Source organism: Coloeus monedula, assembly GCF_965178545.1.
Source record: "Coloeus monedula genome assembly, chromosome: 1".
Taxonomy (NCBI): domain Eukaryota; kingdom Metazoa; phylum Chordata; class Aves; order Passeriformes; family Corvidae; genus Coloeus; species Coloeus monedula.
The window spans coordinates 156,190,078-156,214,878 of record NC_138781.1 but is presented as its reverse complement, the minus strand read 5'-3'; the positions used below and the strand labels follow the sequence as shown (position 1 = coordinate 156,214,878).

At 39.2% G+C, this 24,801-nt stretch overlaps 1 protein-coding gene across 2 annotated transcripts in view; it reads left to right on the top strand.

Moving 5' to 3' along the window:
• The window catches only part of SLC45A4 (solute carrier family 45 member 4), an 85,058-nt gene that overhangs the window by 39,712 nt on the left and 20,545 nt on the right, over positions 1–24,801 (top strand). For both annotated transcript variants that reach the window (XM_082289856.1, XM_082289855.1), the window contains exon 2: positions 8,485–9,102. In XM_082289856.1, coding sequence (XP_082145982.1) covers positions 8,859–9,102 — 244 coding nt within the window. In that variant the 5' untranslated portion in view covers positions 8,485–8,858. The remainder of the gene's footprint in view (positions 1–8,484; positions 9,103–24,801) is intronic.

Below are 24,801 nucleotides of genomic sequence, written 5' to 3'. Positions count from 1 at the left end.
CAGAGACAGAGGGAATGAATCCACTTAACTCTGATGGGAGATAACATTCATGTTCAACATGGTTTAAAAACTTGAGGATCTTTTAGTAGGACCATTCCAAGCTGGACCATACTTTTAGCTTAGGCCAGACTGAAGTTTGTGCCTATCTGACCAAATCAGTGGGTTTTCTTAGTGAAAGTCATTACTTGCAACAATGTCAGCCCATAACAGCGTATTTGCACACTGGCCCGAGTGATCTCTGTCCCCATGACTTTTGAGTTTTGTGCTTTTGTGGTGACTTGGTTGTAAGTGTTTGGTTTTGAGAGCTGTTACTGCTTGCTGTCTTGCCCTTTACCTAATTCTGGGTGTAGAACCTACTAATTGGAGATCCAGCGGTCACAAATCAGGCATGCCTATGCCTTTGCTGTGCTGTGAAACTGCTTCTTAGTGCCTGTTTTTTTCCCAGCATCCCTGGTCCCAGCTGTTATGTTTTCCATTAGCTCTAAAGGCTTCTCTACTGCTGTTTATGCACATATCCCCTTAGCTGTTTACTTGTTTAATGTATCTGTATTAATAAACATTAAGGTAATGTGAGTATATATGACTTTTTTACTTATCAGTAAATCAAAATACAAGTTAAATCAGATAATGCCACCTCTCCAGTTTAACAAAATGAAGTATTTCCTACTAAAAACAGTAGCAACTGTGATTTAACAATGTAATCTGATCTAATATTAGTAACAGGCTGTGCCTTTAGGGAGCAGTATAATATCCAATCCACTGAATAAAGTCTGTCTCACATTAAATTCTGGATCCCTCTTAAAAAGATGGCTTCCCAGAATTGTTTCAGTAATTGCATAAAGACCCATGATTTCCTATGTATTTTTCCCAGTAATGAACAGAGAAGTGATGTTGGCCCCCAAAATACAAAGAATGATGAAATAGTGCTGTCTTACAAAGCTGCTCTCCCTGATGTCACAAGCACCTTCACCTCTCCACCTTACCTCTAGAGCTTTCTATTTCTCTTCATGTGTCTGGGCAGGAAAAATCCCATCAGGGGAGTTTATCATGCCCAGATTGCCATCTGTGACTGCATCATGCCATCTTCCAGCAGGAGCCAAAATCTTACTCTTGGTCATTTTCTGAGTAAGCTCCGAGGGGGTGGAAAGAGGGCCCCAAGAAAGCTAAAGGGGTTCTAATCAGGGCCGTGCTTTATGGAAAAAAGGAAGCAGGAAACCCTATGGAAGATTTAACATTGGCAGGGCTGGAGTTTGTAAGCCCCTGTGTATGTCAGGCTTTAATAATTTCTGGAATTTTGTATACATACTGAGGAAAGAGTGCAACAAGTCTTAATTAAGCCTTCCAAAATCAAGCTGTTCACACCCTTCCTTTTATGTTTTGCATTGTGGTTTGGGTATTTATTTGTTGGGGGAGTAGAGGATGTCAGATGTTTGGCATTAAGAGTAGAAAAGCTGCCAGCATCATCTGCTTCTCTTACATGAATTTATATTTCAAACATTGTGTTCTGTCTTAAATAGCAAGGCAGAGGTTGTAAAAGACATCAACTGACTTACAATGTGTGAAGAGTCCTGAGGGCAGGCAAAAGTTTGTGTTGGAAGAAGTGGAAAAAATGCTGTTTCTCCGTGTGAGGTGGATTGCTCCATATTGTTTTAATTCACAATGTGCTGCAGAATGACTTACCCCTGCCCCCCAGACCTTGCTTCTGTGGCCTAAATTGTGTGGTAGCTTCAAAAGCAGGTCATGATGCAAAAGCATTGTGCTGTTTCCAGTCACTCTTTTCTCTTTCTTTCTCCTTTTTTTTTTTTTTTTTTTTTTTTCAAATCTTGGTGTCCAAGATGAACTTGCTAAGAATCTGACCTGCAGTCAGTGTTAGCCATAGGGTTGTTTAGGCATGGTGTCCTTTAGAAGAAGCTGGTCCATGCTGTTGTGCTTCAATGCCTCTGATGACCTGAATGAAGAATTAGATGTTGGGACATGTCAAATGTGGTTCTTTATTGCATCCAGTTAGCCTTAACCTTTTTCCTTTGGCAGGGTTTTAGTGATTCACAACAGGCCAGTCCAGTGTAATATAAGACTGTTTTAAAATGAGAGGTTGACTTTCAGGATCTGGAGGTGATATAGCTCATGTATGGGAATGCTGTTAAGTAATACATGGTATAATTGATTTTAAAAAAAAATATAGTCTTCCCCCTCTGATAGGGTTAATACAGTTCTGTTTTTAGAAAGTAGTAGCTAAAAAGCTTTCAGTGTTTGCATTTGGCTGTCAGAAGTCTTAATGGGAATTCAAACAACTGCCTGCTTATAATTGCTGCCCTTTTGAACCAAAGGCCTTATGACTCACCTATACAGAAAGTCACAGGGTTTGTCTACACCTTTATGATGGAACGACTTAATCAGATCACAGAGGGATACAGCCCATCCTCCTAACTTCGAGTAGGGTAGTTGAGCACATTTATCCAGCTGGGCCAAAACCTCCAGGTATGTGTTCTAGATGCTTTTCTTCCTAGTGGAGTGACTGAACACTTGAGTATTGACATGGGCCAAAAAAACATCCCTTGTGGCCAGTTCTGTTACTATAAACAGCTGCTAATAATTAGCAACAGAGCCGCAAAACAACCAGGGAGAAAATAGCTGCCTGTTGGCCAAGCAAGTGGTGTTCTGCCTTGCATCTGGCAAGTACAAGGAAAGTACATGAGAGCTTTCCCAGCATGCCTGAGGATCCTTCTGCACAGCAGGTGTCTGGAGCTGGGCAGATGAGTTTGCTTTTTGACCTTGCAGCCGCAGGGATCCACCGATAGCTCCTTTCCTCTGTGAGCTGCAATTTCACACTGGCTTTGGGAATTGCTCCCCAAAGGGACACTTTCAGCCACTCCTGTGCCTCTCTGTTACAATGGTATGGATCCATGCAGCCAACCTGATTTTATAAAGGATTTCTTTAGCTGCTTGGACATGTTTTTGTCAGCTTAGTTTTCAGCCTGGATCAGTTACAGTGTCTGGTTTGCTGCTGTGCTGCTGGTGTGGCTGTGCAGGAAGCAGTGGGGGTAAGGAACCAGGGGCAAAGAAAAGGAAAAACAGACTGGTGCCCTTAGAGGAAGTACTTGTTTATACCAGCTTAAAGTGATTGAGAAACCTAGAGTGTAAGCAGTGTAATAAACTGGTAATGTATTTTATGTGATATTTCTTTACAAAATCAGTTGCCCGATCTTACAGAGTAATGTTTAATGTATTTTGAGAATGGGCAAGGCTTTGTAAGGTGGTGTAGCCATGCTTGCAGAGGGGTTGAAGGTCAGTCTTGCCTTTAAGAACTGCTCTTTCACAGCAGCATTCTCTTTGGTGGAACACAGAGCATTTGAACTCAAAACACCAGCAATTATGCTTGGACAAAAGCCATTTTACTCTTGAAAAGGCACAAGCCCAAATGATGTGTCCTTTCACAAGCCAGTCAGATGCCGAAGCAGAACCCATTGTCCACTTCGAATTGAATTGTGGAAGGAGTAATAAGTGATGTTTGTCTGCAATATGGTGGTAGAAGTGCTCAGCCAAACATTTATTTAGCCCGAGGATAAGACAGATAAACTCAGAATGCCTTTATTTCTAATGCTAATATTAAAGCTAAGTTTAAGTCAGTCTAGATAACTTTTCAAGATACGGCCAGATTACTTGAAAACCTGAGCATAAACCAATGTGGCAGAAAAGTATTTGACAAATAAATTCAATGGCTGGGCACTTATAGGCTTGTCAGCCTGACATGATTCACAGGTGAAAGTGTGGTTGCTAGCATGGATGTCTGTGGGATGCACTCACTGAAGCATTGGAGGAGGGTAAGTTGTAAGGCTCTGGGAGGAACAAAAATCTTCTCCCATTAGACTGGCAGCATCTGCAGTCTTACACTTTTTTTCCAGGTAAACATTTGAATATTTCATGAAAAAGTACACTTAGTTGGGCTTGTTTTTGTTGTTTGGGGCTTTTTTGATGTGTTGAGCAGCATGGATCACTGACAGGTCCTAATGCAGTGATGACAACTGTGACCAGAATCATTAAAGCCTATTTAAATTCTGTAATAATTGATTAATTGATTCCTAGCTATTTTCCCTTCTGAAGATCGTGGTAAACAATGAAAAGACATTGTATGCAATGATGGCTCAACATGTCTCTTCATCCTTCCTTTCAGCATCAAGAAGTTAAAATTCATTTAAACCGTAGAATCTTTGAGTTAGGGTATTTCCTACATAATTAGAAAATAATTCCTGTGAGCAAAACTGAATGCAGCTCTTCATGCTCTGAGACAGCTTTGGTCAGTCTGTACCCTTGCATATAAAAGAAAGTCATGATAATGTAAGAGGCAGATCTTGAAGACAGGTGACAGCTGTATAAGTGACTGGAAGTTAATGCAATAAACTTCAAAGAGGATGAGATAAGGGGTAGTTTGCCTCTCTTCAGTCCTCTCCTTCTTTTTCTTAGATATTCAGGAGCACTTGGACAGGACTCTTTCCATCTTTTTCAGTTTGTTCATTCCAGTTTTTCATAGGCTGTGCTTATTTTTCTCATTGTTTTGGGTTTTTATAACTAGTGCATACCAACTCTTCTGAGACTGTTTCTTACACCAATAAATGCCTGAGGGAGTGCCCAATGGCTTTATAGGAAGAAAACCTTCCAAAAGATTTGAAATCTTCTCATGGTATTCAGTTGGGCCCATTTAACTGTTTTCTACTTGCCAAGCTTTATTACAGCTCAAAAAACTACGCGTGTGATTACCTGAAACGTGTTGTGTACTTCACAGCTTACAGTCATATGCTTTGGCACTGGTTCAGAAATTCTAGTTACTTGTCAAGCAGTGCATTCCTATTCCTTGTTAGCAAGAGAGGTCTGGAAACATGCATCAAAAATAGTTCACTCTTCAAAGATTTGGTCAGGATCACTCATTTATTTTAACTCATTTATTTTAAATGAGTTAACCCCATTTATTTCGGTGTTGATGGGTGTACTACCAGTCTGCTGACCTCCATATGGTGGCATCACAAATGCAGGAACACTGCTTGTCAAACCCCCAAGTCCTGAACTTAAAAACATGCTGAGATGTGTGATAGAAGTCATTTGCCTGAGGCATCATGTTGTGTAATTGTGTAGCATGAGCTCTTTGTGCATCTTAAGCATCGTAGTGCTCACTAGGGAAAAGAAAACCACAGAATTTCATGGGCTACAGATATGACCTATATAACACTTCCTCTTCTTTGGCAAACCCTGAGGAAAGGCAGTTATTTTCCTTTGGTTCTCTAATGGTTCACAGGCTGTGTCTGTGAACAGTACCTATTTGAGGCACAGGATTATTGTCTTGTCAAGCCTGTAACATGTTTTGTGTTTGACACCAGTCATATTATGCCTCAGTGGAAGGTAGGTAGTAAAAGTATAACAGGTAAGACTGCAAGCAATTTGAGAAGCTTTATAAAATTTTGCTTACAGATTAGTTTTTTGAATATATTACCTGTCTGTTTCGTTGAAATATTAATTATTGCTTTATAGGTTTTTGTCATTGCTAAAACATGGCCAAAGGTCAAAGTAAAACATGTGCAATTAAACTTAGGAAGAGAGAGTGTCATCAGTCCCCTCCTCCCATAAACACTTGGCAAGATCAGAAATATTTCTGTATCTAAAGTTCTCTTCACACCCAACCTGTGTACAGTGCCCAACAGGAATCTCTTCCCATGGATGAAAATTTTCATTCTACTGCTTTATTTGTTGTTAGTTTTGAAAATGCCCTTGAGAACCAGCCATGAAAAACAATTTGTGCTGGATGCAGACATCAGAGAATTCAGCATTGGTATTTTAATCCAGCTTCTCTTCAGGTGCCATTTACTTTGGAGTTCTTCGCTGCATAAAAACTAGTTATATTTACTTCCATCAGGTAAATGAATTTGTCTCCCTCTTTGAATGCCACTATTCAAACTTGCCAAATTCAAAATGAACTTGGAAAAAGCAGTAGCAGAATATATATCAGTCTAAAATGAATATGAACACAACTGAGCAGGGCTTGGGAAAGAACTGAAGACCTTTCTGAGAGGCTCTTGTTATTCTCTGGCTTTTGTATTAGACGTGCACTTGGAGTCAGATGAAAGTGCTACAGGAAGTCTAGCGTTATGCTTACCACAAAATTGACATAATGGAGCAGTAATTCTCAGTTCTTCTAGATAAAACCTGTCCATTGTGCCTCTTGCTATTGCACTTGAACACTGTTACTGCTTTTTCTGGCATGTTTAAAATATGCTGTGCTTATCTGTGTCAATTACAGCTTCAAAGTCTACCTCCATCTACCACCCATTATTCCTGGCTCTTAAATTATCTGATCATTCCCCGTCATCTTCCACTTCAGAAATAACTTTTTCAGTCATCCCTTAAGAGCCTTGCTCAAATGGGCTAAATCTCAGATATCCTCTTTTGTCCTGCCTCTTTATCCTTTCCCGGGACTAATGCTCCTGGCTTGGTGTCATCCTCCTTGCCATGTGCAGGCTGCCCCAGTGCATCACAGAATATTCTGGAGTGATGAACTGCCTTCCTCTCAGTGCCTCACCCTAGAACTGCATATGGAAGGTGGTGTTTAGGGAAGGGGAATTAAATCCTTCACAGGAGGTGAATCAGGCATGAGAAAACAGCAGAGACTTTAAAGCCAGTTTGTGCAGGAGAGTAGTCCATGACCCTTAGTGTGTAATACAACATACACGTTCTGCTGATTTTTTGAATAAGAGCTAACATGTATACTTTTAAATTCTACTGAATGTCATGTTGCCTGAGTCTGCCAGCAGTTAAACATTTTATGACTAGCCTGCAATTAAAATAATTGCTCCTACTCCGGAACATGTATTTTGTAGGCTTTACTCACTCAGAACTTGTGTTATGTAAAGTGGATATGTTTTTTTTAATACGCAGAGTATTTTACATTTATGATAAACTACTTACATCTTAATTTCTGTAAATTCCGAGTAGGTAGAGAAATGCTTTCTCGAGTGCTTTTTGTTCTGAGCTATTTAATGCTTATAGAAAAAACTTGAACTTAACTTGGTTTATGGAACTAGTTCAGCAACTTATTTTAACTTTCTCATGGGATTTAAATGTTTGTCCAGCTGAAAATGAAATTTTAGCATTAGTTTGTTGTTGGGGTGATCAAATATGAGAATTCCAGTAATCTTGGGGAGCCTGGAAGCACTAAAAACCCAGACCAAAAAAGATGCTTTGGAATGAAAGAACGCCATATATGCAATAAATAGTCCAAAGGAGGGTGTCAGCAGGAAGGAGTGCTCAAGATGGTGTTCTCGTGATGCACTTTTAGTAGAACAGTGTCTCAGGTCACACTGAAACAGAGCTGCTCTTGTGATGTGCTTTAAACACCAAACATGTCGTCTGTTTCCTAAGGCTCAGTTTTAGGCTCACCACTTAATGATCTGGTTTGTGCTCAAGCCCACTAAGAGTTTTTGTTGCCACAACTGAAGGGACAGGGAATTGCAGCGTGGGGACTTCTACTGAGGCCAGCTTTGGTGCCAGAGCCATCATTTCATGGAAGCATATCCCAGAGGGGTTTTGTCCTGGGGTCACAGCTCAATCACCATGTGTGCAGAGATGTAAATATGCATCCTTCTAATACAAACATTATGTAGTCTGACTTTTTATAAGATGCTTTGTTTTCTTCCTCTAAGTGCTTAAACACATTTTGATTGGCATGGTGCAGTATTTGTATATATGCTTAGATTTTTGTCTATGGCACAAAGGAGGGGAAGATACAGAAGAAGCTTCTTACCTGGTTAGAATATATTTTAATAAATTTAATGTGGAAGATATTGTACCATTCTGCTTTCACAAATTTCAGCAGCCTCACAGGATGTGGGAGTAAGATGCTCTGGTCTTGTGTGCAGAAAGAAGATTAATTCATATGCTGTATATATCTTCATTAAAGTTTAAATATTTAAATATTAATTCTTAGTTATATTCATCATGTCTTATTTTGCTCATACTTGCTTGAGAAATATCTTCAGTATAAAATGGTATGATAGTTACTGCAAAGTAACTTGCAACTTCCAAGAGTCTAAATGAAGATGTCTGTGTGACCATGGTAATTGATGAATCATCCTCCTGGCATAGAACTGGAATATCCTATGCTGTTTCTGAAATGCAGCCTGCTTTACATTTCCTGGAATCATAGTCTTGTGCTTGGTGTTCTGAGGATCTTGGGCAAGTACCCTGATACTCTTCTGTGGCTTTGTGTAGGACCGCAAACCAGAGGAACTGGAGTACAGTAAAGCATCATTTAAATACAAGGCACAACTGCTTTTCAATGGAAAGTTCAGAGGTAGGAGAGAACAAGGCATAAAGGACCCTACGCTAGGCAAAGGACAATGGAAAGCATGAAGCAGGAAATAGGTTATATGGTTAAGGGGGGGGGACACAATATCCTGAAAAATCCTATTGAAATTTTTAAATGCTTGCTTTTTGTTGCAGATTAATCAGCCACTCGATGGGGATTAACAGTGGAGCACCTCTTTGTGTCGCCTTTCCACCTCTCTGTAGCACAAATAACAACTTCAGCACTTCTTCAATAATAATTATGGAACTGGTATTAACTGAATGGCAATTATGGATTTTTAACTCTAACTCACAGTAAACCAGCAAGCCATATGTTGAAATTCCTACCAAATAGCTTTTCATTCTTAATGTCTCATATCTATACAAGAAGTTGCAAGATACCTGTTTGTACAAGAGGAATATAAGCATTACTTGCCTGAGGAACAGAAGCTGAAAGAGAAGACACCCTAACTTGTTCGTGGAGTTATGGTAGTATTATTTATATAGATATAACAAATATATATATTTTTATGGTAATGAAAATGGCTCCTCAGAATGCTGACTCGGAATCTATGCAAGTTCAAGATCTACCTGTGGCACAGCTTCAGAAAACAGAAAACAAGGAGAATGAAAGTAGGGAGGAGACCATTAGTGAAGGATCCATAGACCGGATACCAATACGCCTGTGGGTGATGCATGGTGCAGTAATGTTTGGCAGGGAATTTTGTTATGCCATGGAGACAGCTTTGGTAACACCTGTATTGTTGCAAATTGGTAAGTAATTCTCATTTCTGTGAGTCAAAGCTTTCTATATATTTTTGCATTGATTGAAGCCAGGCAAAGAGGGAAGATGCGTCTGCCAGCTGAAAGTACACAAGGTAAAAAGGATTTTGGTTTTTTTGCTTATTGTCTGTAGCACAGATTCAACTGTGTGATCATGTTTAAGTATGCATTCATCTTCTGTCTAATATTGCTTCCCTCTGTAAAAAATGCAACCTCATTTAATTTTAAAATTCTCTCCTACAAGGTAAGTGTCCTAGAAACTAGAAAAAGTATTAGGCTGTAAAGGATTGCAGTGAAGCATTTTTTTAATTTATGGAGAAATGCTTCAGGTTACAGTACTTTAGAATATCTAAACAGATAAATTGTTTTTTCCAGCGAACTATTGCATTCATTTCTAACCACTAGAGAGTCTTGTTTTGTGTGATTAATCTGCAGTTTAAAGCACATGAATACACATGAATAAACCATGATATCAATCGCCTTAGATGATAATGGGGGCAGTGATGGGGTTTAGAATGGGGTAGTCAGTGTTAAATTTCATGGTGGGCATTGTCATTAGGTTTCATATAAACTGTTTACAGTATTAAGAGTATCTGGTATTACCTTTATCAAATACAGAAACTTGTGTTGTCAATCAGATATCAGAAAACAACATGACACTGAATGGAAATGCCAGACTGAGTGGGGAATAAACCAACCATGTGTGTGCGCTGTATAATTGTTTATATATTTTGTATATTATATGTTTGCTTTGGCTTACCTGTGCAGGTGTGCCTTACAGCTTGCTCAGCTGTGGCCAAACAGAAGCACTCAACCAACTAAAAAAATAATGTTCAGTGAATACTATTTACAACGTTGTTTAAAAATTCTCAGGTTAGCATCTTGACTGAAACACATGGGGGTTTTTTGTTTGTTTGATATGAGAGAAAGGCATCTTAGATTCAGCTTGTGAGCATGTGATGTACAAGTCCTTTCATGCAGTCTTCCTGCAGTTAAAAATGTGTTTTCCTATGAAATTGCTAGTTGGTTTGAGTGAATGGAGTGAATAATCCATGCAGTTAGTGCCATGGGAGATAATGATGAGTTAAGCCTCAATGTTTTCCTGAAAATTTTAATTTTCAGAGCTCATCAGATGGTCTTCATGGATCTGTTGTTTGCACAGTTAAAACAGATTCTAAAAAGTTCCAAAAAAGAGCTTTTCTGATCAACCTAAATAAATTTGCTAAATAAAACACATGCAACTTCATCTAGGAATGCATGTAACGTTCCTAACTTGTTCCGAGGTTGTGTCTTTTGCGTAAGTTGAGATCTAGAAACTTCAGTCCCTTGTACTGGCAGCATTGATTCAATAACTGCCTACCATAAACTCAAAAACTTGCATCCTGCTTTGCATGGAGCAGATCACTGGTTTTGTAAGTGACCTGTAGGTTTTCGTTTGCTTTGTTTGTGCTGGCACTTGCATGATTAAAATGTATGGCTGGCTAAACTGACTTTACCTTACCATAGGGTAAGGTCAGACAGTATAAATAAACCATCCTCTTAATTACTGACCAGTCTCCAGTTTACATTTCTTTTGTGAGCTTTTCTAGCTGTTTCCTCCAGATAATTGAGAAATATCTCTTCCCTTCCTTCCCTAACCCCAGTGATCAAAAAAACATCGTGATTTGGGGGAAGGGAAGAGGAGGGTTCCCACTTCTAGAAAAGCTGCAAATCGACAAAGTGATGCCTTTTACATGCGGTGATGATGTTCCCTGCCGCGGAGATAAGAAATGGAGGTAGCAGTTACAAATGTCAGTGCTTTGACAGCTAATTGAAATCTTTCTGCTTGGCTCCTGTGCCCACAGCATGGCTAAAAACAGTGTTGGATTCACTGAAGGGTTAAGTTATTCACGGGTGACTTATCTGGCCTCTTTGTTAATTACCTCTTACATGGTTCTGTTTACCTTTATCAACCTCAACATCTGTCTGCCTCAGCATGAGCTATATTTATTCCTCACTGGAGGGGGTTGCACTATAGCTGTCGAACTGCTGTAATATTCCCTTTGCTTCTTGTTTTGGTAGAAGCAAAGATCAGTTTCTGTGAGATTAAATTGGCTCGAGAAACTATATTTGAGAATTGGCACCTGGGGAAGTGTAGTGACTCAACCAATTTTGCTTATAATACACTGAAGAACAAGAAGCCTTTTGGGTACCCAAAAAAAGATGAGTCTTCACAGAGTGTGTTGAATATTAACAATTAAACTTTACAGTGTATGCTTGTGCTTTACTGTACGTGGGAAAACTTTGGTCACTGAAATAATCTGAGATTCTTATCAGATACCACCATGAAAACCTTAGGCACATCAGTATGGTGTTACACACTTCATGCTTGCAAGTATTTGACTTTTCTTGCAGTTTGAGTACCCTGGATCAGAGGTGTAGTTATGATTTGGCAGATGAATGAGCTGTCCTACTTGTTCTGTAATCCACGAGATTTTATCAGCTGAAGGAGATGGTCACTTGGATGGTCCCTTTCCAGTTCAGTGGTGGTTGAACTCATTGTGTTTAAATTTCCTGAAGGTCTGAAATCTTAAAAAAAAAGAACTGAAAGTATCAGTGAAAGCTGCTTGAATCAATGGATACTGGGAATTGGAATGGTGTGCTGAAGCACCTGAGTTACTGCACCCCTACTGAAATAAGTTCTGACTTCTGACTTTAATCATTGTCTTTATTGCTATAATTGATGTTATATTGCTGTGTCAGAAATGCAGTTACAAATCTCTAACAGCCTTGCAGTCATAACTGGGCTTTAGTAGCCTAGCAACAACTACAAGCCAAATATATATGGTTTTTTTAATTCCAGCTTGCTCTTTGGTTTCTTAGTATCTGCAGCTTGAGAATTCAAAATGAAGCAGTGAACTTGAGAAGAATTCAAATGATGTAAAAAAATGCCAAATATGAGAATTCTGGTCTGAGTCCAGATGAAATTGTATTAGTTGATGCTTGCAGAAGTTATAATCTCTAAAAATCTCCATTAACCTTTTTGAAACCTGTTCAATAAGCAGTTTCTACCAGTGTTAAATTTTACCAGAAAATAAGCTTTCAGCACCTTTAGAACGTGAGTTTTATTTGTTCATGAGTCCAAGGGTTTTGACAAACTGAGTGATTCATATTATCCTTGAGTATTAACACTGCTGTGTGCTTCCCCTGCACATAAACTACAAATTCCATAGAAGCAGGATGAGACCTTTGTCTTCTGAAATGTGTGGTACTTAATGTTGCTTATCTGTGAGAAGGGATTAAAATCCCTCCTATTGTTTATAAATGACAGTGTATTTTCTTCCACCATTAAACTTAGCTTTTAAAGAATTAAATCTCTAAAATTACTTCCAGTTCATAAGTTCATGGAAGATTTGGACACATGATAAAATTCTTTTGCACAGGATTTTGCTTGAATAAAAGTAAAAGGAGGAGAAACCAAAGACTGGTATGGTGTAAACTTGGAGAAACTGGTTTTTGAAGAAACTTGTTCAGTGAAATCACAATACATGACTTCTGTTAATAACACTTTAAACCATTAATAAATACATAACTTGGTAATTTCAGATTATTTCTATTTTAATTCAGACAAAATTTTGGTTTTAATGCAAGATGTAAATCCATTTTAGTTCTTCTGAAAGGTGGGATCTGTGTGCCTGTTTGATTAGGACTATGGAAGGAAAAAAAAGAAATCTGTATTTTGTGACTTGGGGGGGCTGCTGCTTTCAGCATGAAAAACTCACTGTCTGACTAATGAGTAGTGGTAGCTGTAAACAAGAAATTTCACATTTTATATTTAATATGATAAAAGCTTTGTCAAGCCTCTACTGTTGCTTCAAAGGCTCTTTCAATGCTACTGAGTGTTTTATGAATAGTTAATAGGCACAGAAGTGACTGTCAGCACCAGAGCTGTTCCTCATTCCCCTGCATAAATTAAATATATTACACTAGTGTTCTTAAAAAAAAAAAAAAATCTGTGTACATTTACATAGTTTCATAAGAAAACTTAAGGAAAATTAGTTTACATTTGCTGTTTACCTTTATAATGCCACTTAAATTTAGGGGTGTTTGTCTGGTGTGGTACAGGAGTAGCTGTGTTTTTTCTGCATTTCATATGTGAGTGCCTCTCTGTGATTGCATCACTTTGTTTTACTGCGAGAGTTAATGGATTCTCAATGTAGTAAACATTGGCTAGTCTAGCATTAAATATTGAAGTTGGTCATTTTAAGCTTAACCCTGAGCTTTGGTGTTGTTTTTAGGCAATAACACTGAAGAATAGAATTTCTGGAAACTGAGTATTTCACTGCTAATTATTAGATTTTACTAAAAAGAAAGGCTGAGCTATGCAGAGCAGAGTACTGTAGATTATTTTTGTTTGTAAAAGAAGTTATTTCTTTCATTAGGTCCTTTTACATCAGCAAAATGCTGTAGTTGCTCGTGTCTCATATATCTAGGAAAACTGTTCAGGGGTTTGGGCTGTTATTTTACAGCTAAAATATTTAGATATAATACCTCATAAAAGAAACAACATTCAAAATTCATCCAGCCTAAAGCTTAGCAGACTGTGCTTAAAGGGTCTTGAAATTCGTGTGAAATTGCTGGTATGGAAAAAGTGTGTTAAGCAATAATTCAAATTGCTGATTCTGAGAAATCTCTGTGGTAGCTGAGAATTCGTTATGCTGAAGAGATTCAATATTCCAGAGTGAACTCTTTTAGTGTGCAGTCGTGACTCTCCCCATTGAAATGCAGTGCTGATACCTGCCTGAGAAGAATGCTTGTAGGTAAAGGGAGATTATGGAGATGTATTTAGAAACCAAGCATGAAATGTTACAGAAGAATTGACTTCCAGGTCTGTTTCTTCAAAGGCATTAAGGTATCAATTGCTGACTCAATTCAGTGTGGAAGCAGATAGCCTTCCTAAGGCTAAGCCTGAGATCAAAGGAAATCTAAAAACCTGAAAGATCTCCTGGGAAAGAAGGGAGCAAAGGGTTGTGGATGGGCTGTTAGAGGCTATAATTCAAGTGAAAAAGAGCTGAGTGGCTGGAAAGCCTCTTGCAGATGGAGGAAGCTCTTCAACACAAAGCAGCACTGAATCTATTTCAGTTTAGCTCGAGTAGTTGAGTTTATTCCTCATCTCTGCCAGAGGTTACATTAAAATTATGTATTTTTAACTGCTTGTATGCAAAGCTCCATCTTCCATTTCAGCTGTGGCCTACCTTACCTTGTTTTACCAGGAAGAAACTGAGTTGCTATAATCTGTCCTTTGACTCCCAGAGTTAAATTCCTGTTCAATCCAGCTGCATCCGTGCTCTCAGGCATGGCTGCATTTGATGCTGAGACTGAATTGCAGGCTCTGAATTTCTCTTTGGAAGAAATAATCGCTTGAGAGCTGACCTGTCCCAAGAGAGGACTGTAACGCAGCTAACCTAAAGGCAAGAATTGAATATACAGTGGATCCAGAAAACCTGGAATAATAAACAATTAAATCCTTTTTTCAGCCTTGTTAGCTTTAGAGTTAGTCTGTAAGATCACAAAGTTTGTATTCACATCTCATGTGGTGGAATGTGTAAGACTGCAAATATTGTGCCTGAGGCACATGTTAATTGCTCTATAAAAACTCCCCACCCATCTTTTTTTACTTATTGACTAATTTTATGCTCACTAAGGGGTTGTGTAAGACTAATTTTACTGTACTATTTTTTTTTTAAGTAACAAGCAAGTCAGGCTTTCATATCATGTATCGCTCTTACATAAAATATCGTTTGTCCTCGAAGCAATAGCAGCGCAGATTTTGAACACAGATAGCCCTTAGTGGAAGGCTGGATTAAAGATACATTTAACACCCTTTTAAAAGAAAGATGCTATGGAACTGTTAAGATTTTTAATCCTGGGGGCAGTTAGGAGCATGTACTTTATTTTCATATCAAGGCAAGTGGTTTGGCAGTTGTGCAATAGCTGTTCCTTCTAGCTTTTTTTATATCAATGTTCTGTTTTTCTTCAAGTAACACTGAATCTGGCCTTCAGAGGCACCACTGATAGCACATAGCAGATTTTCAGCTGGATAATGTGAGGATTCCTGCTGGCTCTAGGGTCCTACAGACTCTGAGACTTTGGATGAAAAGCCTTGCAGTGAGAGGGGAAGCTGAGTGCAAATGGCTTCAGAGGCTTCTCTCATAGCATGAAATACGTTTCTTATTACTTACCAGTAGGTAATTTTTTTTTTTTTTTTGGCTGTATAAGGTCTGCTGGAGAAGCTACTTCTAAAATAAGATTTGTACTTGCTATAGTGCTGCTTTTTCCCATTCCAAATCTTTAATAAAAGTCCTTGGGCTTTTAATTGTGTACTGTGAGAATGTTAATGTGGGTTGTTTTGGGTTTTTTTTTTTCCCTAGCATAGTGTTCACAGTAAAAACTGTGAGTGAACACTTCTTTGAATCCTTGGAAGTTTTCATTCTAAGAGTTTGGTCTGAGTTTAGAGCAAGTGACCAGTATATGACACAAAAAATATGAACAGGTCTAAAAACTGTGGGCTGATAGAAGCAGCACAGTGCAGAGCAAAGCAAACAGTGTAAAAATGCAGGCTGTCAGCGAAGAATGGAGGTTTGTCACCTCTGTTCTTAAAATCCTTTTTTTTTCCTGCAGCAATAGACATTTTAGTCTGAGATTTGTCAGAAGAGCTTGAAGCCTCCAAAAATAATCACTCTCTAAGAAGGAAATGCACATCTCTATCCTTATGTAGCTGCTTCTACCTGTAAATATTTTCAGTCTAGCATGCTGTCTCCCTTTTATCTGTAGTAATCAAGGGTTAGGAGAGGCTAAACTGTTTGGCATTACTTAGGGGTACTTTTGAGATCTGTGTTCTCTTTCTTTCCCAAATGCCTTTTCTCCTACCCAAAGAGCTAGTAAAGCAGCAGAAATAAGGGCTAATTAATAACACTGCTATAAGCTAATGGTGGTGAACTGGGTATGGGACTGTATTAAATTAAAGCATATTTTTAAAATTTTAATTTTCATATCAGCCAGTAGCATTAAATTCTACTGTAAACAGAGTTTTTACATCTCTCTTATCACTGGGTCACTGAATTGACTTGAAATTCTTTCCTCTCACACATAGCAGACCCACCTTGTTGTGAGATACTCAAGGCAAGCCTTTCTGCTGCTTTCAAGGGCAGTTCTAGAGCATAGAAATGGGCACAGATGGGAATAAAGGAACTGCAGGATTTTTACTAAGATTTCCTGTGAGTAGTGGGGAAAAGATGAGAGAAGTAGGGACAGACTTTGGCCTCCTGGAAATGCACTAAAATTGAGTGGTTTTAAACACACATTTACTCAATCTCTCTCTTAGCCTAAACCCTTCCCCTTAATCTGCTTTCCACCCACATGCCCAACATCTCTTTATACTTCTGTCTAAACACCCTCATCTGGAGCAAGATGTCAGGAGAACCCTTGAATGTACATGAATGAGTTTTTCTGCTCAGAATTTGAGTTTGACCCTCAGCTCTGACCGAGAGGTAACTTTGCCATAGTGATAACAGGTGAAACACAATAGTGCTTCCATGCTCTTTATTACAAAGTAATTGCCACCAGGGCAGTTTTCCAGCAGGCCATTGCCTGTTCTGTACTGTAAAAAGAAACCTTTCAGCTCTTGGATGGGGTTCTGGTGGCAGAGACTTGCAGATGCAGAACTGATATTTGGATGCCCAACCTTGGAACTGGCAACCCCACAGCTCACATGAGAGGGTTTCTGTTGAATGTGGACTGTGAGACAGGTTATGAGAAAAGAATAGCTGAGAACTCCTTAGTAAACAGGAGTCTTACTTTTCAAGGAAGTAGAATTAAAGCTACTTTGGAAATGAAAAGAGTGTCAGCAGGCTTTTGCCAACTCATGTAGTGCTTTAATAAAGGATTGTCAGAGCTGCAGCCCCTTGAGCTCTGTTACCCTCAGTCTCCTGTGTACTTGTTGCAAGAGCCTTTCTGTTGTGATGCCCCTTTGGGGGACCCCATTTAATCATCCTCTTTTCACCAACCAACAGTTGAAGAGGTTTCAGATATACTTCCTGCAGGCTATTTTGCAAGAAGTTATTGGAAATGTTTTCTGCTACTGATTCAGTTTGATAATATTTAATACAAGCCCTTTTAACTAAATAGGGAAAATCCATGTTATGGATTATGTCTACATAGGTTTGGATAAATCCCCTATAGCTCATGTTACTCCATAAACATCTTCCTCTCCCTAAAGTCTTGAGTAACTGGTTACAGAGCAGCACAGATGCAGATTTTTCCATAAATAGATGAGCCAAACTCTGTTAACATTTGATGATGTTCAGTTGGAGCCTCATGGTGAATTTTTTGTGGTGTAGTAGATGCAGAGCATGTAAACAAAAGAATTTGAATCTGAGTTTCTATTATTTTTAGGGAATGGTGACTGCTGGATTACAGTGTTTTACAGCAAAGTTAGTTGCCTTCTCTCCAGGTTTTGGGGAGTGTTCCGTGTGAGGACAGAGCTTCCACACTCAGATCAAAAATGTCTTAACACACTTTCAGAGCAAGAATACATTTTGCCATGGAGGTGCTGATACAGGGAAGGATCAACAGAAAGGCTCAGTCCCTACAATGGCCTGGTTCTGTCCTTGGTATCAGCTTTGTCTTTGGCAAGTGGCCCACCATGGGGCAGCGTGATGGCTTTTATTATGCCAGTAAATTTTGTATAACTTTTGCTCAGGTCATCTTCACATTGAATTTCTATCCTCCCCTGAATCCCAGTGTCTGTTCTTTCTATCTCAAGTGATAAAGTGAGCTGGATCATTTTCTGTGTGTTCTCTGAATTGGCTGGATAAAAATACTAATTTCCTGGTTTTATCAGTTGTGCTGCTCTGTAAACAATGGTCTTTCAATAATTCAGTCTCTCAGAACTGAGCTTCCCCCCCACCAGGATAATCTGCAAATTCCAAAAATATCCTGCTGGCTTTAAATTAGCTCTTCATCTGAAGTGTTCTAATACCTCTTACAAATGTTATATCTGGACACTTCTGGAAAGTAAAGTATTTCTTTGGAGAATGGAGATCAAGTTCATGCCCTTCAGAGTTCATGTAGGTGGCAGGAAAATAAATATTAAATTACATATTCTAAAATTAGTATTAAACTTGGGCACTCTGGGAAGAATCTTCATGAATTTAAACCAAAGTGTCTTGGATATTCAGATAAATGATTGTTTACTGGGGTTAATTAGTTGCAGTGGAGACAATTGTGGTATTCACTCTGTTTTCTTTGCCTGATTTGGAAAGTCAGTGTCCTACCAAGCCAGACATTTTCTGGCAAGGAAGAGTCATTACAGGCATACCTGCTGTCTTACATGGACTGCATCAGGTGACTTCAAAATGATTGTTTATCATACTTAGCTGCAGTTTAAACAATTTATGCAGCGATTGGATGTCACTGAAATATCTGATCTGCTGTTTTTTTCCAAGCTGCAGTAGAAAAAAAGAGCAGATGCACTGTGCTCTGCTCCTTTTTATTCCCCCTAAGTGATTATTATGTAAAACTTTAAAAAAATAAATTTCTGGTTGCTAGACTTTCGTGCCAGTTTATCATCTCTGTAGTGGTTCTGCACTATATCTCCTGTTTTTTAGCAAAAGGGATTGGTATTCCTGATGTTAATGCCTTTGTAGCATAGAATCATAGAATGGCTTGGGCTGCAAGGAACCTTCAAGACCATCCAGTTCCAGCCCCCTGCCATGGGCAGGGACACCTTCCACTATCCCAGGTTGCTCCAAGCCCCACCCAAGCTGGCCTTGGACATTTCCAGGGATGGAGCATCCACAGCTTCTCTGGGCAACCTGTGCCAATGCCTCACAGGGCAGAATTTCTTCCTAATACCTAATCTAAACCTACCCTCTAACACAAAGCAAATGATGCTTACTTCATATTGACCTTAAATAAGAGCAGAAGGAACCTTTGTCATCTGTATGAAATTAAAACAGAACTTAATTTTTTTCCTTTTCTTTCCTTTCCATTACAACCAACAGAAGTATTCCAGAAACAGTTTTCAAGCCCCAACTGGCTGACATCTCAGAGGTCATGGCTAAGCCAGTGGTGAAGCAGCAGTGTTGGCACCCCTTCCCCAGTGGCTCACTGGGTCCCCCCAAGACAGACATGCTGTGTAACAGTGGAGAAGTTCAAGAAGAGAATGAGGGAGCTTTCAGGATATTTGGGGTTGGCATGAGAAAATAAGATTATGTAATCAGTTAAAAGGCTGAGGGTGGTTCTTTCTCTGTAATTTAACTAAGTAATAGTCTAACTAGTGTTCCCCTTTCTCTGAGGTAGTCAAAGTCATATGTCGTAAATTTTGTGCCAGGGACTCCATCAGTCTGGAGAGCAGTCAGTGTGTGCCAGAGGTTATGGAGATAAATGGAGAGGAGGGTTATTTTTCTGCAGTGTGTATTCCTACCCTGTTGATGTGGCAAATGTATTTAAAATAAGTTTTCAAATGTTTTTAAACTGTAACCTTCAGGAGAGGAGTTTGGTACAACTTTGTCAGATATGAAAGGATGCCAAATTTTGCAAACTATTTAGGTTTCAATCTTAAAAATTATTTGGGTTCTTTGTTGGATGACTGAATAATGCTGTGTTGCTACACCTGTAGCATATATAACTTGCATATATGTATAAATAGTATATAACATATAATAATATATATATGTATATAATATATGACTTGTTCCATTCTTTTATAAGTTCAAATGGAAAGAAAAAATTACATGCAGAGTGCTGTAAAGGAAAACTGCTTTTCATGATATAATAAAAGCACTTGTCTGGCTGTTGGAAGAGAGTTCTGTTCTGCTTTCTCCCCAGTAGGGCCTAACTCTCATAATTTGCACATTTGGAAAGGAAATATTTGCTGTCTTATGTGCTGGTGTGCTCTGCATGTTTAACTTCAGGTTTTATTGGTAAATTTATCCTTCCACATGTAGCTTCACTGATTGTGCAACATAATACATGTGAGTAAAGATCACATTTAATGGTTTGCAGTAAGAAGTCTTATTCATTTTGTATTATTACATTTTATTTCTGACTGTCAATTCCAGTTATTTGGTGCAAAAGGACTCCATGGATCTCATTATCCTTCACGTATAAATACAGTCATATAATTTTTAAACAGCTGAGTGAGGGTGGGGAAGCCACTTCTGGGACACAGTGAGTGAGATATTTGGAGTGATGCCTGAGACTCTGCTCTAGTTACCAAAATTTCCTATGAGAGCAATGCTGTAGTATGACCCTGCAAGCTCAAAATACTAAGATCAAGGGGTTTATTAACTAGAATTTAGAAGACTTCAATGGAAAAGCAGCTCTGCTTTTAAATCTCCCCTGTACATGTATAGAACGTGTTTCATGTAAGTTAATGTTCAAGCCAAAACATGCAAGTGCAGGAAAGTTTTAGGCAGGCTCCATAAACACCAACACTGTCTTTAATCAGTCCAGAATTTCATCTGAGAGGATGGTTTTCCATAATGCTTTACCACAAGGCAGGTGGCATGCATAGCTGCAGAAAAAAACCACATTTTTTTGGCAGGGAAAATCGTCAGTTGATTAAAACTTCTTGTCTCATAGTCCTCATTCTTACATCTAGAGATTGTTACAACCACTGGTGAACTGCAGTGTTTTTCCTGGAGCAATGTACATGGAAAACTGTGCCTGCAAACTCCAACACGTTGTTCATTTGTTGCAGCAAATGGGGAAAGCACTAATAGGATATCTGTTCCGCTTGATATAGCCACATGAGGAATTAACCTCAATAAAGACAACTGCATAGAGGAATGTGGTTTCTCTTTGGGAGCTTAGTATGGGTTATTTGCAAAATTTGCCTGTTTGGGATTTTTTTTTAAAGAAAACAATGAATAAAGTTAGAAGAATCAGTGTGTTTCTTTATATGTTCATACATATAATTCTGCAACACTTCTAAAACAGCAAATAATTTAAAATCCAATGCTGTATTACCACTCTCTGCTGACTTTCTGGTAGAGCTTCCCAGTAGCACAGTTGTGACCCAAATGATCCCAGGCAGAGTGTTTATTCCTGTCATAAACAAACCTGTGGTCCAAAAGCTTTTAGAAAGGCCAGAAGGTTGATTTTTCAGCATGGTAACAATTAACAATACACTTTTTGTAAGTCTGTCATGGGAATGGTGCCTTTTTGAGAGGCTTTGAGTATTGTAAAGGGAAGTAAAGCACTTTGAGACTGCACAATGTCAATGGCCTAAGGAGTGTAGGTAGGATCAATTCAGCTTTTTTCCCTTCTGGCAGTTCAGGGAAAAATGGCTTTTGGAATATGAAGTGTATATTGGGTAGTTACAATGTTTATTAGGTATTACATTTTTTCTGTTGGGTCAACTAGGGTAATTATAGCAGGAGCTGTCTGCACCACTTTCTGACCCTTAAAAGGACTATGAAAATGTGATCCCAGCTGAAGTGTAAAGATCAACTGTCTGGTCACTAATCCCCAAGAAGAGAAAGGTTCTCAGATGGTGTCTGCAAGGGTACACAGGCCAAAAGCCACCTCAAGTCACTCTTTTCATGTGACTTCCAAGCATGTAGTCAAGTCTAAAAACTGGGAGAGAAGGATTTTTATCAATGTGCAGAGACAAGCTCCTTGCATTTCACTCTTAAGCCTGGAAATGAACTGTTTCCTTTGCTCCTTGCAATTCAAGGGCACAAATACTGTGCTGACCAGAGTTTGCCTGGCTGCCTGCTTAACAAAAATATACTTTTTTGGCTACCCTCAAGTCTGCTTGCCTTCCTTTTTCAAATTCTGTTCCTGGATACACTGAGCAGATGCCATGCTGGACTATGTATATGCCAGTCATTTGTTTGGCAGGGCGAACCAGAACCTTTATGATTCCTTAGGGCTTGGGAATTTGTGGGGTGGATGGACATGTCAGGGGGAAACTTCTGCTGCAGTGAGTGGGAATTAATATCTTGGTGATGCCTTCTAGCCCAGTGTTTGCTACAATGGTGGTTTAAAAATCTTGACCATGAGCAAGTCCCAGAACATTTGCAATGTCCTAGCCCCGCTGTTCATCTTGTCCTTGCTTAGTTATGTCAGTCAGGTTTTCACCTCCACTTGGGGTCTGGGTAGAGCAGTGTGGAAGGGTACTCAAAACTTCCTTTGGGCACAAACTCCTTGCCCTGCAGAGCAGAACAGGACCAGAGCACAGAGGGCTAAGGCTGCACTTAGTGCTGCCTCATGGTGCTGCTGGACAGCCCCATATTGAATAGGTCCCCCTTAAGCCAGTATGATTTTAATTAAAAACTTGTTCTTAAGGTGAAGTGTTGTTCGTTGACCAGATTTTTTTAGGAGGTGGGAGGGTTGCTCCAGTCTGGTTTGAATACCCAGAGTTAACAGTTCAGGGTTTACTCTACTTGGAATTAAAACTAGGGGTTAAGACAAGTTTTTGGTTAGGATTTGACTCAGCCACGTAAGTAGATGGTCATGGGTTTTAATGTGTTAATCACTGCAACAAAGGCTCCACTGTTGATTAACAGAACAGGTTGCTGAAAGATTTTCTGTTGTATGTACAAGAACCTCTTGAGTTTGGAAATTTTCAAGGAATTCAAGCCAAAGTCCTTTGTTTATAAATTTGTCGATATTCTAGAAGCAGTGACAAAAAACCCTATTGAGCTTTGGATAAACTGGGATGCTGCATCTCTTCAGGCAACACATGTCACAGTAATTGATGTGTAATCTTGCAGCCAGAGGAGCGGGAAGTGCTGCAGCGTTACGTAATGCGCCGAGCCCAAGTGGGGCATCACGTACGGCTGATGCCTTTTAATTACATCCCATAGGGGCGAGGGAAGGATCAGTGTGGTGAAACAGCTTATTGATTGCTGCATTCATACACGGGCCTGCATACATTTAGACACTTGGGAGCGATGGGAAATGGATGCTGATGTTGTGTGTGTGACCTTCGAGTCCTTCTGTGTCTGCAGCTTGCTTAACTGGCCAGCAACAGGAGATAGGCTGGGAATAAATACCCTTACATTGTGAAGTCAGCCTTGAGTGGTTCTATGATACAGAGCATAACCTCTGTTTTTCTGGAACAGTGAAGAACAGTGAAGAAATTTTTCAGTTTTTTAGTTGATGTAAACACCTCTGTTATACCCTTAAAACTTCTCTACAGTGATGGTTAAAAAGAAATTTTTTTATTAGTGCTGGTTCAGCACACTGGAAGTTGCATCAGATTTAATCTATATTCCATTTCAGCTCATTAAATGCTGTGATGCAAATTTCTTATTAGTGTCAAAGTGATATATTTCTAAATATTGGTTAATAAGTGCGAGAGCAGGAAAAGTTAAAACCAAGTTTCACAAGAGCCAAAAAGGATGGCATAGATAATCTAGAAAACTTGAGTGAATCAGCTTCAGCAGTAGATCAGAGCCCTTGGCAATATTGTGTTTCCTTGCTCTCTCTGCAGCTTATTTACCTGCTGCAGCATGGGGAATGCTTGTTTGGCCATCTCAGTGTTTGAGCATAAAAGGTTCAGCTTCTGTCTTAAGTAAAGCTGGCACTTTACACTGTACCCTGGCAAAAATAAATACTGTAGGTTTGATAAGGATATAATTCAGTGGAACCTATAGGAATTGCTAACTAGCTATAGTTACAAAAAAAGAAATCTACAACAGTAGTTGATTCTTTGGCCTTTCCTTGAGCAGGGCATGTCATATGCATTGCTTTTGATTCCTCCTCCTCAGCAGCAGCAGGAGTAGCAAATAAGTCAAGTAATAGACATATATGTCAATATTGGATAAGGAAGTAGAAAACTGGATTGTTAAAAAGGCAGTAAGCTAGAAATAGTCTTCTACCTGAATTACCATAGGTTACCCCTGTGCAAGTAGGTTAGTAGGAGTGTTAGAAACTTTAAAATAAATAATGGAAGCTTTAAAAGCTTTGCTTGACAGCATTTGTGATCATGCTAAAAGGAAAATCTCATTTGCCTGCCTGCAGATCAGTGCATGTGTTCTCTCTTGGATGCCTCAAACCTCAGCTGTTCCCAGGCTTTTGCTTTCCCTCTCCCCCTTCCACACATACCTTTGTCTCACTTCTCTTACCATACGCTTCTCTTTCCTGACACAGCACCATAAAGCTGGGTTATAAACCAGAAATTGTCAGGAAAGCCACATAAACCTTTCTACAACTTTGGCAGAACAGCCGTGCAGCAGCAGAGCTTAGTGAAACACTGACAACTCCCACAGTTGCCAAATATGAGAAGGGGAGGACAGTTGTAGGAGGTTGAGAAGCAATAATTGAGCAGAGACAGAAAATTGGAGAGCTGGATGATGAAATCCTTTAAGAGGCCTGTCACTTACTTCCTTAATTCCATTTTCCAGAAGTCTTATTTAACCCACCATGGTTGCTGCTGGCATGCTATTGCATGGGGAATTTCAAAAGGCACAATAGCTTTGCCAGAAGGAAATATTCTGCAGCTTAAAAACACCTCCAGAACTCTGTATGTCAAACACCACACTAATATTTCTATACTGAAGCTGTTGAAGAGCAACAGCTTTGTTTTATTACCAGTTTAGCTGGTCTTTCAAAATGGGTGGCTCTAATCTAGGTGCAGACATGGCATGAAATAGTTGCCAAATTTTTGGAAGTTGTTTCTGCTCTAACAGTTTTGAC